The sequence below is a fragment of the Narcine bancroftii genome, chromosome 1 (genome assembly GCF_036971445.1).
Source record: "Narcine bancroftii isolate sNarBan1 chromosome 1, sNarBan1.hap1, whole genome shotgun sequence".
NCBI classification, from domain to species: Eukaryota; Metazoa; Chordata; class Chondrichthyes; order Torpediniformes; family Narcinidae; genus Narcine; species Narcine bancroftii.
This window is the reverse complement of record NC_091469.1, coordinates 234552941-234567444: the sequence shown is the minus strand read 5'-3', so window position 1 is coordinate 234567444 and position 14504 is coordinate 234552941. Positions and strand designations below refer to the sequence as shown.

General features: G+C 37.4%; 1 protein-coding gene across 1 annotated transcript in view; it reads left to right on the top strand.

Annotated features, from left to right (window-relative positions):
* The window catches only part of LOC138740384 (transmembrane channel-like protein 2-A), a 106546-nt gene that overhangs the window by 61203 nt on the left and 30839 nt on the right, over positions 1-14504 (top strand). The window contains exon 13 of the mRNA XM_069892959.1: positions 1103-1252. Within this exon, the coding sequence (XP_069749060.1) occupies positions 1103-1252 (150 nt within the window). The remainder of the gene's footprint in view (positions 1-1102; positions 1253-14504) is intronic.

Here is a 14504-nt window from a genome sequence, read left to right as displayed (position 1 = left end):
AGTTGGCAATTATTATGAAATTTGTTATCAGCACCTAACAAGGACAAGGAAGTATTGTAGCAGCTATAATTTACCTGATAGTCACACAATCAAAAGAACACACTCGTTCATCAGAACAAAATGGAGTAAACCATCTTTATTCTTTTCAGACACAGCAATACATTTTTCTCCCACAAAATATCACCCAGACAAACCTCCCCCCCCCACCCAACCTTTTCATTGGCTCTTTGCCAATCTTGTAATCTTGACGCTCTCAATCTCCTCCTGCATCTGAGATCCACCACAGTGCACGCAGTCCCCGCCCCCCCACCTTTCCAACGTGGGCATACATACTACTACTCCTGTGCGTCACCCGGATACATCATTTTAGTGGCAACCAGCACTGCTCCTGATGCAGGTAAGAATGAACGTGAATTATTTGAATTTCAAGAAGAATACAGAGAGGAAGAAAGGAATTTATCAGCCACGAGAGCTACAAATAGCAGTTAATCTTGTGAACCAAAAGAACATTTTGAGAGAGCCCATGGATGCAAATTGACATGGGGTAGAAAACCACTTTTAGTTATAACACTGCTTGTTACAGTAATAATTTTGAGAGGCAACATTTAAAAAGAAACTAAGTTTAGAAGTTATCAGGATCTACTTTCTAATTCCCTAATTGCTACTTCATTTTCTCCTGGTTTGATGATTGGCCATAAAGTCCAAACTCCTGAATGTAAAAGCGTTTTGAAAAACATTCCAGTTATTTATGTGATTATATCATAGCATGTATATGTGTTTATTTGTACATTTATAAGGTGAGGCATACAGATCTCTGCATGCTTGGTTTCTAGATTTACCATGAGCATTGGAGAGAGAAGATATTTTGTTAGCGAAAGGAATTAAATTAATTGTGTGGCTATCAATATCAATCCCACCTTGAAGAATCTTCTCAATTTTCCCCAGTGAATGACCGTGCTAGACAGACATGAGAGAACATATCTTCAGACTACCAACAGATGATGCTGAAAAAAAAATAGGACTCTGACAGGTCAATTTCTTTAAAATATTATTGGTGTACACATATATTTTGAAACGAGATATTTTATTTTTTCTTGCTCAGTTGGCAGAGGAAGAAAGTATAAAGAATAAAACTTTAGCCATGATGAACGCCTTCAACTTAACATCTGATAACTTAACCTCAGGAAGCATTCCGCAGATAGATCCTGCAGATTTTCCCCGAGGGCCTTGTTGGGAGACTGGTGTTGGAATGGTAGGTCATCTGAATCTATATAGTTAAAGTGGACTTTGGTATGTTTTGTCTCTAGTTGAGCTTTTCGTGTCAGTGGCACATTGCATATTGCTGATTATATAATCTGCATTAGGTTCCATCATTGAATTATATTGTGACTTGCTTCCTTTATAATTGCTTTGGAAGTATGGAATGTTGTTGTTTTGACTTGTTCTAAAGTTCTAAAGTTGCCTTTAGCTTTTTACAGTTTGTTAGAACCTTATACAATTAGAATTATGCTTAAAATAGTCAATAAAATGGACAATAAAACATAAATATGGTCAAAAGAATTATTTGGAGAGCCTCCATGCTCTCCTGGTTCTAACAGTACAGAAGCAAAGCTCAAAACCGATTGTTTATCTTAAACTAAAAGCTGGCTGACCTTGGAATTAAATAGTACGAGGAGACACTCATGAAATTTGTGAACAATATTTGCCAGCTAGCTTGCAGAATACGTTCGCAAGTCATTTTAACCCTTATAACACTGGCCCCTAATTATTATATCTAAAAAAATAATAATTACCACTATAAAGAAAAAAATCAAACATAGTAATATATTGGGTAAATATTCAAAAGAAAGTGAAAATCAATCACAAAGCTCTCTGCTTCTTGTAGAAGACAGATTTTGGAAATTGGACTGTTCAGAAAGTCAGTCTTAATCTCAGCTTGATGTACAAATCCTCATTTGTCCTGGATGGTGCCAACAATCTTTCCCAACAGCCAGGAATTTCAAGGGGCTGCATGGTCCATGATGATTACAACATCCCCAGCTGTGAAATTGCGCCTGATCTTATAACCTTTTTGTCACTCCTGCAATAGTGGAAGATACTCTTTCACCCATCTTTTCCAGAACAAATGTGTTATAAATTGCACCTGTTTGCACCTGCGGCACGCATATACATCTTCCTTTTGAGGCTGTCCTGGTGGCCACAAAGGTTTACCTTGAAGAAGCAAAGGTTTCAAGATCATTTGGATCTGTTGAAGTTTTAGTGATTGGATGACTGTTGAGCATAGCTTCTGCTTGGCATAGAACTGTCTGAAGACTCTCCTCATTAAGATTTTGTCGATCTAAGATTGAATTAAGAACTTTTCGAACTGATCTAATCAATCTTTCCCATCCACCTCCATGGAGTGAGCCAGTAAATCCAATTAATTTCCTTTTGAACCAGTTCGTTATGAATAATTCTCTTAATTTGTGCCGGGCTCCCACAAAATTAGTGCCATTGTCAGATCATAGTTCTTTCACTTTAAAAGGAATAAAACGCCAAAGGGCATTGATGAAAGAATCTGTATCAAGTGATGATGTCACTTCTTTTTTAAATTTTTTTTTATTTTTCACACTATGAACCATACTGACCAAAATACACACAGACATTTCCCACTTGAATATACACAGTGTCATTTTCTCCCCTTTTCCCCCCTCCCTTCCCTCCCTCACCCTCCCCCCCCCCCACTCACTCAACGTTCAACCTATATGATACATTAAACCCATTAAACAACGTTGTCACACAATGAAAATAAACAAGAAATTTGTGTCTTCTACTTTTATATACTGGGTCAACTCATTTCGTCTTCTTCTCCTGTCATTTTAGGCGGTGGAGGTCTACGGTAGGACCTTTCTGTTGTGTTCCATGTACGGTTCCTAAATTTGTTCAAATACTGTGATGTCATTTCTTAAATTATATGTTATTTTTTTCAATGGAATACATTTATTCATTTCTATGTACCATTGCTGTATTCTCAGGCTATCTTCTAATTTCCAGGTTGACATAATATATTTTTTTGCTACATCTAAGGCTATCATAATAAATCTTTTTTGTGCTCCATCCAAATCGAGTCCAAGTTCTTTACTTCTTATATTATTTAGAAGAAAAATCTCTGGATTTATTTGGTATGTTGCTTTTTGTGATTTTGTTTAATACCTGGTTTAGATCTTCCCAAAACCTTTCCACTTTCCAACATGCCCAAATTGCATGTACTGTTGTTCCCGTTTCCTTCTTACAGCGAAAACATCTGTCTGATACTGTTGGGTCCAATTTATTTAACTTTTAGGGCGTGATGTATAGCCTGTGTAACCAATTATATTGTATCATGCGTAACCTCATGTTTATTGTATTTCTCATAGTTCTGGAGCATAACTTTTCCCATTTTTCATTCTTTATCTTTATGTTTAGATCTTGTTCCCATTTTTGTTTAGGTTTACAACTTGTTTCCTCGTTCTCCTTTTCTTGCAGTTTGATGTACATGTTTGTTATAAATCTTTTAATTATCATTGTGCCTGCAATCACATATTCAAAATTGCTTCCTTCTGGTAACCTCAGACTGTTTCCCAATTTGTCCTTCAAGTAGGTTTTCAGTTGGTGGTATGCAAACATTGTACCGTGAGTTGTACCATATTTGTCCTTCATTTGTTCAAAAGATAATAATTTATTTCCCGAAAAACAATTTTCTATTCTTTTGATCCCTTTTCTCTCCCATTCTTTAAAGGAAAGGTTATCTATTGTGAAAGGGATTCGTTGATTTTGCGTCAATATTAATTTTGGTAGTTGATAGTTTGTTTTATACCTTTCTACTTGAATCTTCTTCCAAATGTTGAGCAGATGGTGCAGTACTGGTGAATTCCTATGTTGCACCAGCTTTTCATCCCACTTATATAGTATATGTTCAGGTACCTTCTCCCCTATTTTATCTAGCTCTAATCTGGTCCAATCTGATTTTTCCCTTGTTTGATAAAAATCTGATAGGTATCTTAATTGTGCTGCTCTATAATAATTATTAAAGTTTGGTAGCTGTAAGCCCCCTTGTTTGTACCATTCTGTTAATTTATCTAGTGCTATCCTCAGTTTCCCCCCTTTCCATAAGAATTTCCTTATTATTTTCTTTAGCTCCTTGAAGAATTTCTCTGTTAGGTGAATTGGTAATGATTGAAATAGGTATTGTATCCTTGGGAAGATATTCATTTTAATACAGTTTACCCTTCCTATCAGTGTTAGTGGTAAGTCTTTCCAATGCTCTAAGTCGTCTTGTAATTTCTTCATTAATGGCTGATAATTTAGTTGTACAGATGGCCTAGATTATTATCTAGTTGTATACCTAGGTATCGAATTGCTTGTGTTTGCCATCTAAATGGTGATTCTTTCTTAAACTTTGTGAAATCCGTATTATTCATTGGCATTGCTTCACTTTTATTTGCGTTGATCTTGTACCCTGATACTTCTCCATATTCCTTCAATTTCATGTAATTCTTTTATTGATATTTCTGGTTCTGTTAAGTATACTATGACGTCATCTGCAAATAGACTGATTTTATATTCCTTCTTTTTTTTTATCCCTCTTATTTTATATTCTGTTCTTATCAGTTCTGCCAGTGGTTCTATAGCTAACGTGAACAGTAAGGGAGATAGTGGACATCCCTACCTAGTTGATCTGCTTAATTTAAATTGGTTTGATATATATCCATTTACTGTCACCTTTGCCAATGGTCCCTTATATAATGCTTTAATCCAATTAATATATTTCTCTGGTAGGTTGAACCTCTGTAGTACTTTGAATAAATAATTCCATTCTACTCTGTCAAAGGCTTTCTCTGCGTCTAAAGTAACCGCCACTGTTGGCGTCTTGTTTCCTTGTACTGCATGGATTAAGTTAATGAACTTACAGATATTGTCCATTGTTTGTCTATTCTTAATAAATCCAGTTTTATCTAGTTTTACTATTTTTGGTACACAGTCGGCCAATCTGTTTGCTGATAATTTAGCTATTATCTTATAATCTGTGTTAAGTAGAGATATTGGTCTATACGATGCTGGTGTTAGTGGATCTTTCCCCATCTTTGGTATTACTGTAATTATTGCTGTTTTGCATGAATCTGGCATGTTATGTTTTTATTCAATCTGGTTCATTACTTCCAGGAGAGGAGGAATTAATAAGTCTTTAAATGTTTTATAGAATTCTATTGGGAGTCCATCCTCTCCCGACATTTTATTGTTTGGTAGTTTTTATAATATATCCTGTATTTCCTCTATTTCAAATGGTTTTATTAATTCATTTTGCTCCTCTGCTTGCAATTTTGGTAGTTCAATTTTAGCTAGAAATTCATCTATTTTGTCTTCTTTCCCTTCGTTCTCAGTTCGATATAGTTGCTCGTAGAATTCCCTGAAGTTTTCATTGATCTCTGTTGGGTTATATGTAATTTGTTTGTCCTTTTTCCTTGTTGCCAATACCGTTCTTTTAGTTTGTTCTGTCTTAAGCTGCCAAGCTAGTATTTTCTGCGTTTTTGTCTCCTAGCTCATAATACTTCTGTTTTGTCTTCATTATGTTCTTCTCCACCTTATATGTTTGCAGTGTTTCATATTTTATTTTTTTGTTCGCCAATTCTCTTCTTTTTGTTGTATCTTCCTTTATTGCTAATTCTTTTTCTGTACTTGCTATTTCCCTTTCCAACTGTTCTATTTCCCAATTGTAGTCCTTCTTCATCTTAGTTACATAACTTATTATCTACCCTCTGATGAACACTTTCATTGCATCCCATAGTATAAACTTATCTTTCACTGATTCTGTATTTATTTCAAAGTACATTTTAATTTGTCGTTCAATTAATTCTCTAAAATCCTGTCTTTTAAGTAGCATGGAGTTTAATCTCCATCTATACATTCTCGGTGGGATGTCCTCCAGCTCTGTTGCCAATAACAGGGGTGAGTGATCCGATAACAATCTAGCTTTATATTCCATTTTCCTAACTCTCCTTTGGATGTGGGCTGACAACAGGAACAGGTCTATCCTTGAGTATGTTTTATGTCTACCCGAATAATATGAATATTCCTTCTCCTTTGGGTGTTGTCTCCTCCATATATCCAAAAGGAGTATTTCCTGCATCGATTTAACCATAAATGTGGTTACTTTGTTTTTTCTGCTAGTCTTTTTTCCAGTTTTATCCATCTTTGGATCCAAATTAAGGTTAAATGCCCCTCCTATCAGTATATTCCCCTGCATATCTGAAATCTTCAAACAGATATCTTGCATAAATTTTTGATCTTCTTCATTAGGTGCGTATACATTGAGTAAATTCCAAAATTCTGAATATATCTGACACTTTATCATTACATACCTCCCTGCTGGATCTATTATTTCCTCCTCTATTTTGATTGGTACATTTTTATTGATTAATATAGCTACTCCTCTGGCTTTTGAATTATATGATGCTGCCGTTACGTGGCCTACCCAGTCTCTCCTTAATTTCTTGTGTTCCACTTCAGTTAGATGTGTTTCTTGTACGAATGCTATATCAATTTTTTCTTTCTTCAGTAAATTTAACAGCCTCTTCCTTTTGATTTGATTATGTATTCCGTTAATATTTAAAGTCATATAGTTCAACATGGCAATTTCATACTTTGTTTACCTTTCCTTTCCATTTCCTCATCACCACCTTCCCTTCTTATCCATTTCTGGTTTTTTTTAACACACTGTAAGACAACATTTCTAAAACATAAAATATTTCCACTATTCCCACATCTAAAATTCCCTTAATCCCAAAAGTCCCTCCCCCCTCTGAGTTGCCCTTTATTCCTTGTTGGGCAACCCATCTCCCCTCTCCATTTGGATTGCGAACCCGCTCACAAGCGTCAACTGATTTCACAGTGACTGTTATTCTCCCCCACCCAGCCCCCTCCAGAAAAGACTTTTATCTTCACATATAACAAAGCTCACTCTTTTAATTCCCCCCTTACTTCCTTTCTTCCCTTTCTTCCCCTTCTTAGTTCTTACTTATACTTTATTCTTCTTCTTTATATGTAGTTTGTCGTCATTCTTGTTCTTGCTACATCTCTTCATCTCATGTCTGTTTTGCAAGCGTTCTGCAAATTCTCGTGCTTTCTCCGTATCCGAGAACAGTCTGCTTTGCTGCCCCGGGATAACTATTTTAAGCACCGCTGGATATCTTAACATAAATTTATAGCCTTTTTTCCATAGCATTGATTTTGCTGCGTTAAACTCCTTCCTCTTCTTCAGGAGCTCAAAACTTATGTCTGGGTAGAAAAAATTTTTTTTACCTTTGTATTCCAGTGGCTTTTTATCTTCTCTTATTTTTTTCATTGCCTTCTCCAATATATTTTCTCTTGTCATATATCTCAGGAATTTTCCTAGAATGGATCTTGGTTTTTGTCGTGGCTGTGGTTTTGGGGTTAATGTTCTGTGTGCCCTTTCTATTTCCATTCCTTCCTGTAATTCTGGCCTTCCTAGGACCCTGGGGATCCATTCTTTTATAAATTCTTTCATATCTTTCTTTGCCTTCTTCATCTTCCTTAAGGCCCACTATCTTTATGTTGTTTCTCCTATTATAGTTTTCCATTATATCCATCTTCTGAGCTAACAGCTCCTGTGTTTCTTTAACTTTTTTATCAGCTTCTTCCAATTTCCTTTTTAAGTCGTCCACCTCCATTTCTATGGCTGTTTCTCGTTCTTCCATCTTATCTACTCTTTTCCCTATTTCTGTCATGACCATCTCTAATCTACTCACTTTTTCTTCTGTACCTTTTATTCTTCTTTTTATTTCATTAAATTCTCGTGTCTGTCATTCTTTTACTGCTTCCATATATTCTTCAAAAAATTTCCTATCTATGTACAGTCCATTCCCTTTATCTTCTATTTCTCTGTGCAGAGCTTGATGTTCTCCCTCCTCTTCCTCTGAGTCCACTCCAGGACCTGTGTCCTCTACCTCTGTCCCTTCTGACTTTCTTGTTGGGCTGTTTATCTCAGTTTGCTGGGTATTTATTTTTATTAATGGTGTCTTGATGTTGGTCCTCTTCCTCTGGGCTGGTCATCTGCTGTGTCTCTGATTTCCTTTTTTCATTCGCCTCCTTCTTGTTCCCGTTATTTTCTGTGTCTTCCTGCTCGGAGCCCTGCTGTCATGTCATTCTCAGCTGTTCAAGCTGTCAGCTGGTACCCCCTCCCGTCTTTGTCGTGTGCATCACGCATCTCTGTTTGGCTCTGTGAGCCATCCTTGTAGTCCTGCGCTTGGTGGGTCACGACCCTTCGGGGTTTCCACTGACCTCAGGGAGTGAGCTACTCTCTCCACGGTGGGTCCCTGCTTCTTCGTACAGGTAAGGCCTTCACCTTTCTCTTCCAGCGTCTTTCCTTCTTCTTTTCTTCCTGTTGTTTTTGGCTTTTCTTTCTTTGGTGCCATTTTCTCCACACCTTTATTTTTAGTTTGTTGTGGTTTGTGTGACTGTGGCTTTGCTTTTTCTTTACTTTTTTCCTTTTCTGGAGAGAGCTGCTATTCTCCTACCGGCCACTACTCTATCACGTGACTCCTCAAGTGATGATGTCACTTCGATGTGAATTGCTCTTATGGCTAAACATGCAGAAATTACACCATAACTCTTCAGAACTCCTTGTGCGTTTCACTTCAAAGAGTCCAAAATAATCAACTCCAACATTTGTGAGCAAAGGTTCATCTGGAGTGTCCTTTTGACGTTCATTCCTTTTTTTCAGACTTGAAATTTCATCTGCAAATCTCTTCTTTTGGCAAAAGCAGATTATTTTAATTTCAGTATTAATTAATTCTTTAACTGTGCGAAGCCCTCTTTCGTATCTCAGGAATATTGCTTGTTCATTTGTTACGATTTAGATACAATCTTTTAAATCTGAGCATCCATGCTGTTGCTCTTCAAAAACTATTCCAGGATGAAAAATAATGGATTAAGCGGGTAACTAAATCCATTTGTTCAGATGTTATCTGAACAGCATTTGCAGTTTTACCCCTGATTTCAGGGTCTTCTCTTGATTTCAAGGTTTTCAGGTATAAATTCCTTTTAATTTATCAGGATTTTGAGGCCACTCATTTTAAGGCTATAGAAGAAACTGAGTTCCTGATGCCCACATTTAATTCTTCAGAAAAGACGACTTTCAAGCCTCGTGAAGCCAGATTGGCAGGATTGTTACCTGCCTTAACATATCTCTACTGTATTGGTTCTGAGACCTTATCAATATCAGTGATTTTGCTAGCCACAAAAGTTCAAAACCTTGTGTTTTATTGTTGATGTATTGGAGCACAGAGATGGTATCAGTCCAAAATATGAAGCTTGTTCATTTTATCTGCTACTCTTTCTTCAACATTGTGTCCATCCTGCTCGCCAGGTAGCAGCTGTCAACTCCATTCAACGGAGCCTCTCTGGCCTTTCCCATTGCAAATCCACAATGTACTTGATCTTTGCTATCATGCAGTAATATATAACTAACAGCTCCATAACCGGCTTCACATGCATCTGAAAAAAAAAAATGCAATTGAGCAGATGTTACAGGTCCGAACTTTGTGGGTTTGAAGCATCTGTCAATCTTGAAGTCTTCCAGATTACGAACATCATACTTCTAACATGTCTATTTTTGTACAATGGAGTCTGGTATCTCATCATCCCATTCAATCTTCTTCCTACACAAATCTTGCAGGATCTTCTTAGCAGTCAGGACAACTGGTGCCAATATTCTTTGAGGATCATGTATCGAAGTGACCTTTGATAGAATCTCCCTTCTTGTGAGAGGTCAGTCCTTCAAAATTATTTTGAACTTAAAAACATCACTCTGAACACACCCTTGTACTCCTAACACGATTTCAACAGGAAGGTGGTCATGATCTAAGTCCAAATTCTTAATTTCTTTTGCCTCCTCTCTTTCTGGTATGGCAGTCAATGTCTGGTGACTATTGTTTGTCCATTGGGTAAGTGGAAAGTCTCCTTTCAAACAGATTGCCTTTAACTCATGATATAAAGAGCTATTTCTTCTCTTATTGTAGCTGCTGAAGTGAGACAGTCATCCACGTAGAAGTTATTCTTGAGGTACTTACAGCTTGAAAGGCAAATTGTCCATATTGTCCTCAACGCTCTTTCTAAGGTCAAAATTTGCACAAATTGGCAATGAAATCACTCTAAATAGATGCCCTGCTGTTCTGTATTCCATCATGTTCTGACTGTAGTCTCAATCAGGCCACCAGTCAAATCGTAATAAGTCACTCTCTTCATTTGGTACTTTCACCTGCTTCAATATCTGCAGTGATGACGACAGCTTCTTTACGGAATCTACTTAAGACTCCTATCAATGTACTGGTCAAATCAGGACCCTGTAAGAGTTGATAATTTAGTGGAACTCCCCGAAGGTTGCTCTACAATTGAACAACACATCAAGTTTTTCTTCTGTGGGATGCAAAACCCCCATGGTGTAGTAAGTACGATTTTCTGCCATTACTATGTTCCAAAATATTATCACGTACTCTCTCTGCATATACTTTGGATATCATATCAGATACTCATTTGGCACAGTCTGAATGAAAGGAAGAATCTTTAGAACCATAGAACACGACAGCACAGAAAACAGGCTATTTGGCCCCTCTAGTATGTGTCAACCATCATCTTTCTAGTCCCACTAACCTCCTCCCATACCATAATCCTCCAGGCCTTTCCCATCTATGTACCTATCCAATTAATTCTTAAAACACAAGATCAAGCCCACATTCATCATATCAGATGGCAGCTCATTCTACACTCCCACTGCTCTCTGAGTGAAAAACTTTCCCCTAATGTTCCCCCTAAACCTCTACCCCTTCTGCTTAAAATTATGATCTCTCATTTTTAATCTCCCCCAATCTAAGTGGAAAAATCCTATTCATATCCACTCTGTCTATACCTCTCATAATCTTGTAAACCTCGATCAATTCTTTACTCCAAGGAATAAAGTCCTAACCTGTCTAATCATTCCCTGTAGCTCAACCCCTGAAGACCAGGAAACATTCTAGTAAATCTTCTCTGCACTCTTTCAATCTTACTGATATCATTCCTGTAGTTAGGTGACCAGAACTCCACACAATATTCCAAATTTGATCTTACCAGTGTCTTAAACAACTTCAACATAACATCCCATCTCCTATACACCATAGTTTGATTTCTTAAGGCTAAGATACTAAAAGCTTTCTTTACAACCCTGTCCACCTGTGACACCGCCTTCAGAGATCAATGTATCTGTATTCCCAGATCTTTCTGCTCCTCTGCACTCCTCAGTGCCTTATCATTTACTGTAAATCTCCTACCTTGGTTTTCCCTTCCAAAATGCTTATCTCACACATGTCTGCATTAAACTCCATCTGCCACTTCCTGGCCCATTCTCCTAGCTGGTCCAGATCCCTCTGCAAGCTTTGATAACCTTCCTTGCTGTCACTACACTTCCTATCTTTGTGTTATCATCAAACTTGCTGATCCATTTCTCCACACTATCATTCAGATCATTGATATATACAACAAGCAACAATGGTCCCAATATAGATCGCTGAGGCACACCACTGGTCACAGGCCTCAAATTCGAGAAGCAATCATCCACAACCACCCTTTGCCTTCTCCCACACAGAAAGCCATTTTTGAATCCAGTTTACAACCTCTCCTTGAATACCTCGTGTCTGAACCTTCTGAACTAACTTCCCATGTGGGACCTTATCAAAGGCTTTACTAAAGTCCATATAGACAACATCCACAGCCTTTTCTTCATTCATCTTGCTGATAGCCTCCTCAAAAAAACTTGACTAGATTTGTTAAACATGACCTACCATGCACAAAGCCATGCTGACTATCCTCAATCAGCCCATGGCTGTCCAAATACCTATATATCTTGTCTCTGAGAACTCCCTCCAATATATAACATCAGGCTCACTGGCCTATAATTACCTGGTTTATTTTTGGAACCTTTTTTTAAACATGGGACAACATGAGCTATCCTCCAATCCTCTGGCACCTCACCCATGGCTAAGGACATTTTGAATATATCAGCCAGGGCCCCTGAAATTTCTACACTATTCTCCCTCAAGTTCCAGTGGAATATCATGTCTGTCCCTGGTGATTTATCTACCTTTATTCACTATAAGGCAGCAAGCATCTCCTCCTCCTTAATCTCCATCTGTTCCATAACATTTCTGTTGGTTTCCCTTCCTTCCTTATCCACTATGCCAGCTTCCTGAGTAAATACTGATTAAAAAAAATACTATTTTGAATCTCCCCCATTTCTTGACGCTCCACACATAGTTGACCACTCTGATCCTCTAGCGGACTAATTTTGTCCCTTACTATCCTTTTACTCTTAATATAGAACCTATTCGGGTTTACCTTCACATTATGAGCCAGAACAACTCATGCCTTCTTTTTGCCTTCCTAATTTATTTTCTGAGTATTTTCTTGCTTTTTTTTCTACTCTTCAACTACCCCATAAGCTTTCTTGAATCTTCTCTTCAAATTCAGTGTGCATTGCTCAATAGCACTTCTATTATCAAGCATACATATTTCCTTTTTCTTCAAAAGGTAATCCAATGCAATGATCATTGACCATGTTGGCAGATTTTGACACTGATTCCAAGAACTCCTGGCCTTCCTTTGAAGGTTCTTGGTCATCCCTGATGCATTCAGGAAAGTAATTCTTGAACTGTTGTTTCCACAATCTATCAAGCTTCACAATCGATATCTTGTCGATACTTATAGACAATTGATTTTGAACCTCTTTTCTTTCTCCTAATGGTCCATTAATCATCTGACCAAGCATAGTTTTGACAGTGTAAGGTCCACCTCCCTCACTGTTTATCATATCCTGTGGGTCCAGAGCCTTTGGTATATTTGAACCAATTAGCAACTCAGAGTCGATATCGCGTAAACGGATATTTTTCAAATGTGTTTACAGTTCAATGTCATTTTAATGTGGGAGGCTTTCTTTATGCACAGGCACAGTCTTCTGAGTGTCTACGCCTGGAAGTTCACAAAAATCGTTACTATTCAGTCCAGCAATCTCTAGGCCAAAAACCATGTTGGTTTCAATGTGGTTAAATTGACCTATAGTTCTCAATAGAATTTTTGTACTAATTTCTTGAAAATTGAGTTTATTCATTAGTCGCACAGTGCAAAATGATGCAGTGCTTCCTGGGACAAGAAATGCACAAGTACACATTATTGCACTTCCTTTCTTGGCCTTGCCCTGCACAGGTACTATCAAAAGTTTGCAGCTATTTTCATTGGGCCCCAATAAGAACATTTGCCAATACTGAAGCCTCAGTACTGCTTTCAGCCATTTCTTTCCTTGTCACTTGTTCCCTTTCCAAACTTTTCTTTCCTTATGTTGCATTTTGGGATGCTTTTGACTCTGTATGTCACAGCTGATTTGCCTTTTTGCAGTTTTTGCAGCCAAAACATACTCCATTTTCCTTCAAAAAGCAATTTTCTCACTATGGTCTAATTAAATCTTATTAGCACTAACAAAGGAACAACAATGGAAAATTCACCAGACAATGGTAAATTTAAAATAATAGTTTTTATTAAATTATTCATAACATAACATTCTTACTTATCTCTAAACTTACGTCTAAATTAATTCCTACTATGCGCAAAAGTAGAATTGCGTATGTCAAAATCCAAACCATTACAGTTTACATTTGTCTGAAAAGTCCATTTTAAACTTCAGCATATCATACATCTTGTCTTGTTTGAAGATTTTTAAACCATAGTTTAGAAGTAATTATGAAGAACATTTAAACATCATGTCTTTCAGATCTCTTTAAAATCTCGAGTCTCTTGTATGGACCACAAGGGCTTTGACCAGGCTGAACTAAGAATACACAACCCATCTCCAAAATGGGGTTTTTCCACAAGCTTGCCAGCTTGTCGATGCAGTCCCAGTTGCTGATACTGAACTCTAGCACTTTAGAACTGAATTACCACTCTCTCTCTCTCAGAGAAAAAAAAACCTGTTTTACTTTCTCTGCTTGCAAAAACCACATGACCCACTTAGAACAGCAACCTGCACTCAGACAGCCTGCGGCACCGGACCTAATCCTCTGGGGTCTTTCATCTGTTGCTTTTCAAAACAACAATCCATTAGTGAAACCCCTATAGGCACTTCCCAAAGTTTTTGCAAAGGCCTGCCTGGCTTGAGTCGAGCTCCAGTATTTTAAATGAAATCTGTTTTGAAGTGTTTGCATTTGACCTACACTAAAAACCACCTGCCACAATTTATATCCTTTAAAACATATACAATATAAAATATGACATAATCTGTCACAACACACAGAAGGAACTTACAATAAGACTTACCACTTCATCAGTGGCCTTGGTGGTGTTGATATTTATTGATCTGCTCTAAACAGAGCCCATTCAATCTAGTCATTTCTTCCAAATCCAATTTCCAAATTTCTATGGCTTCAATTCTGTCTTCTATTGACTAA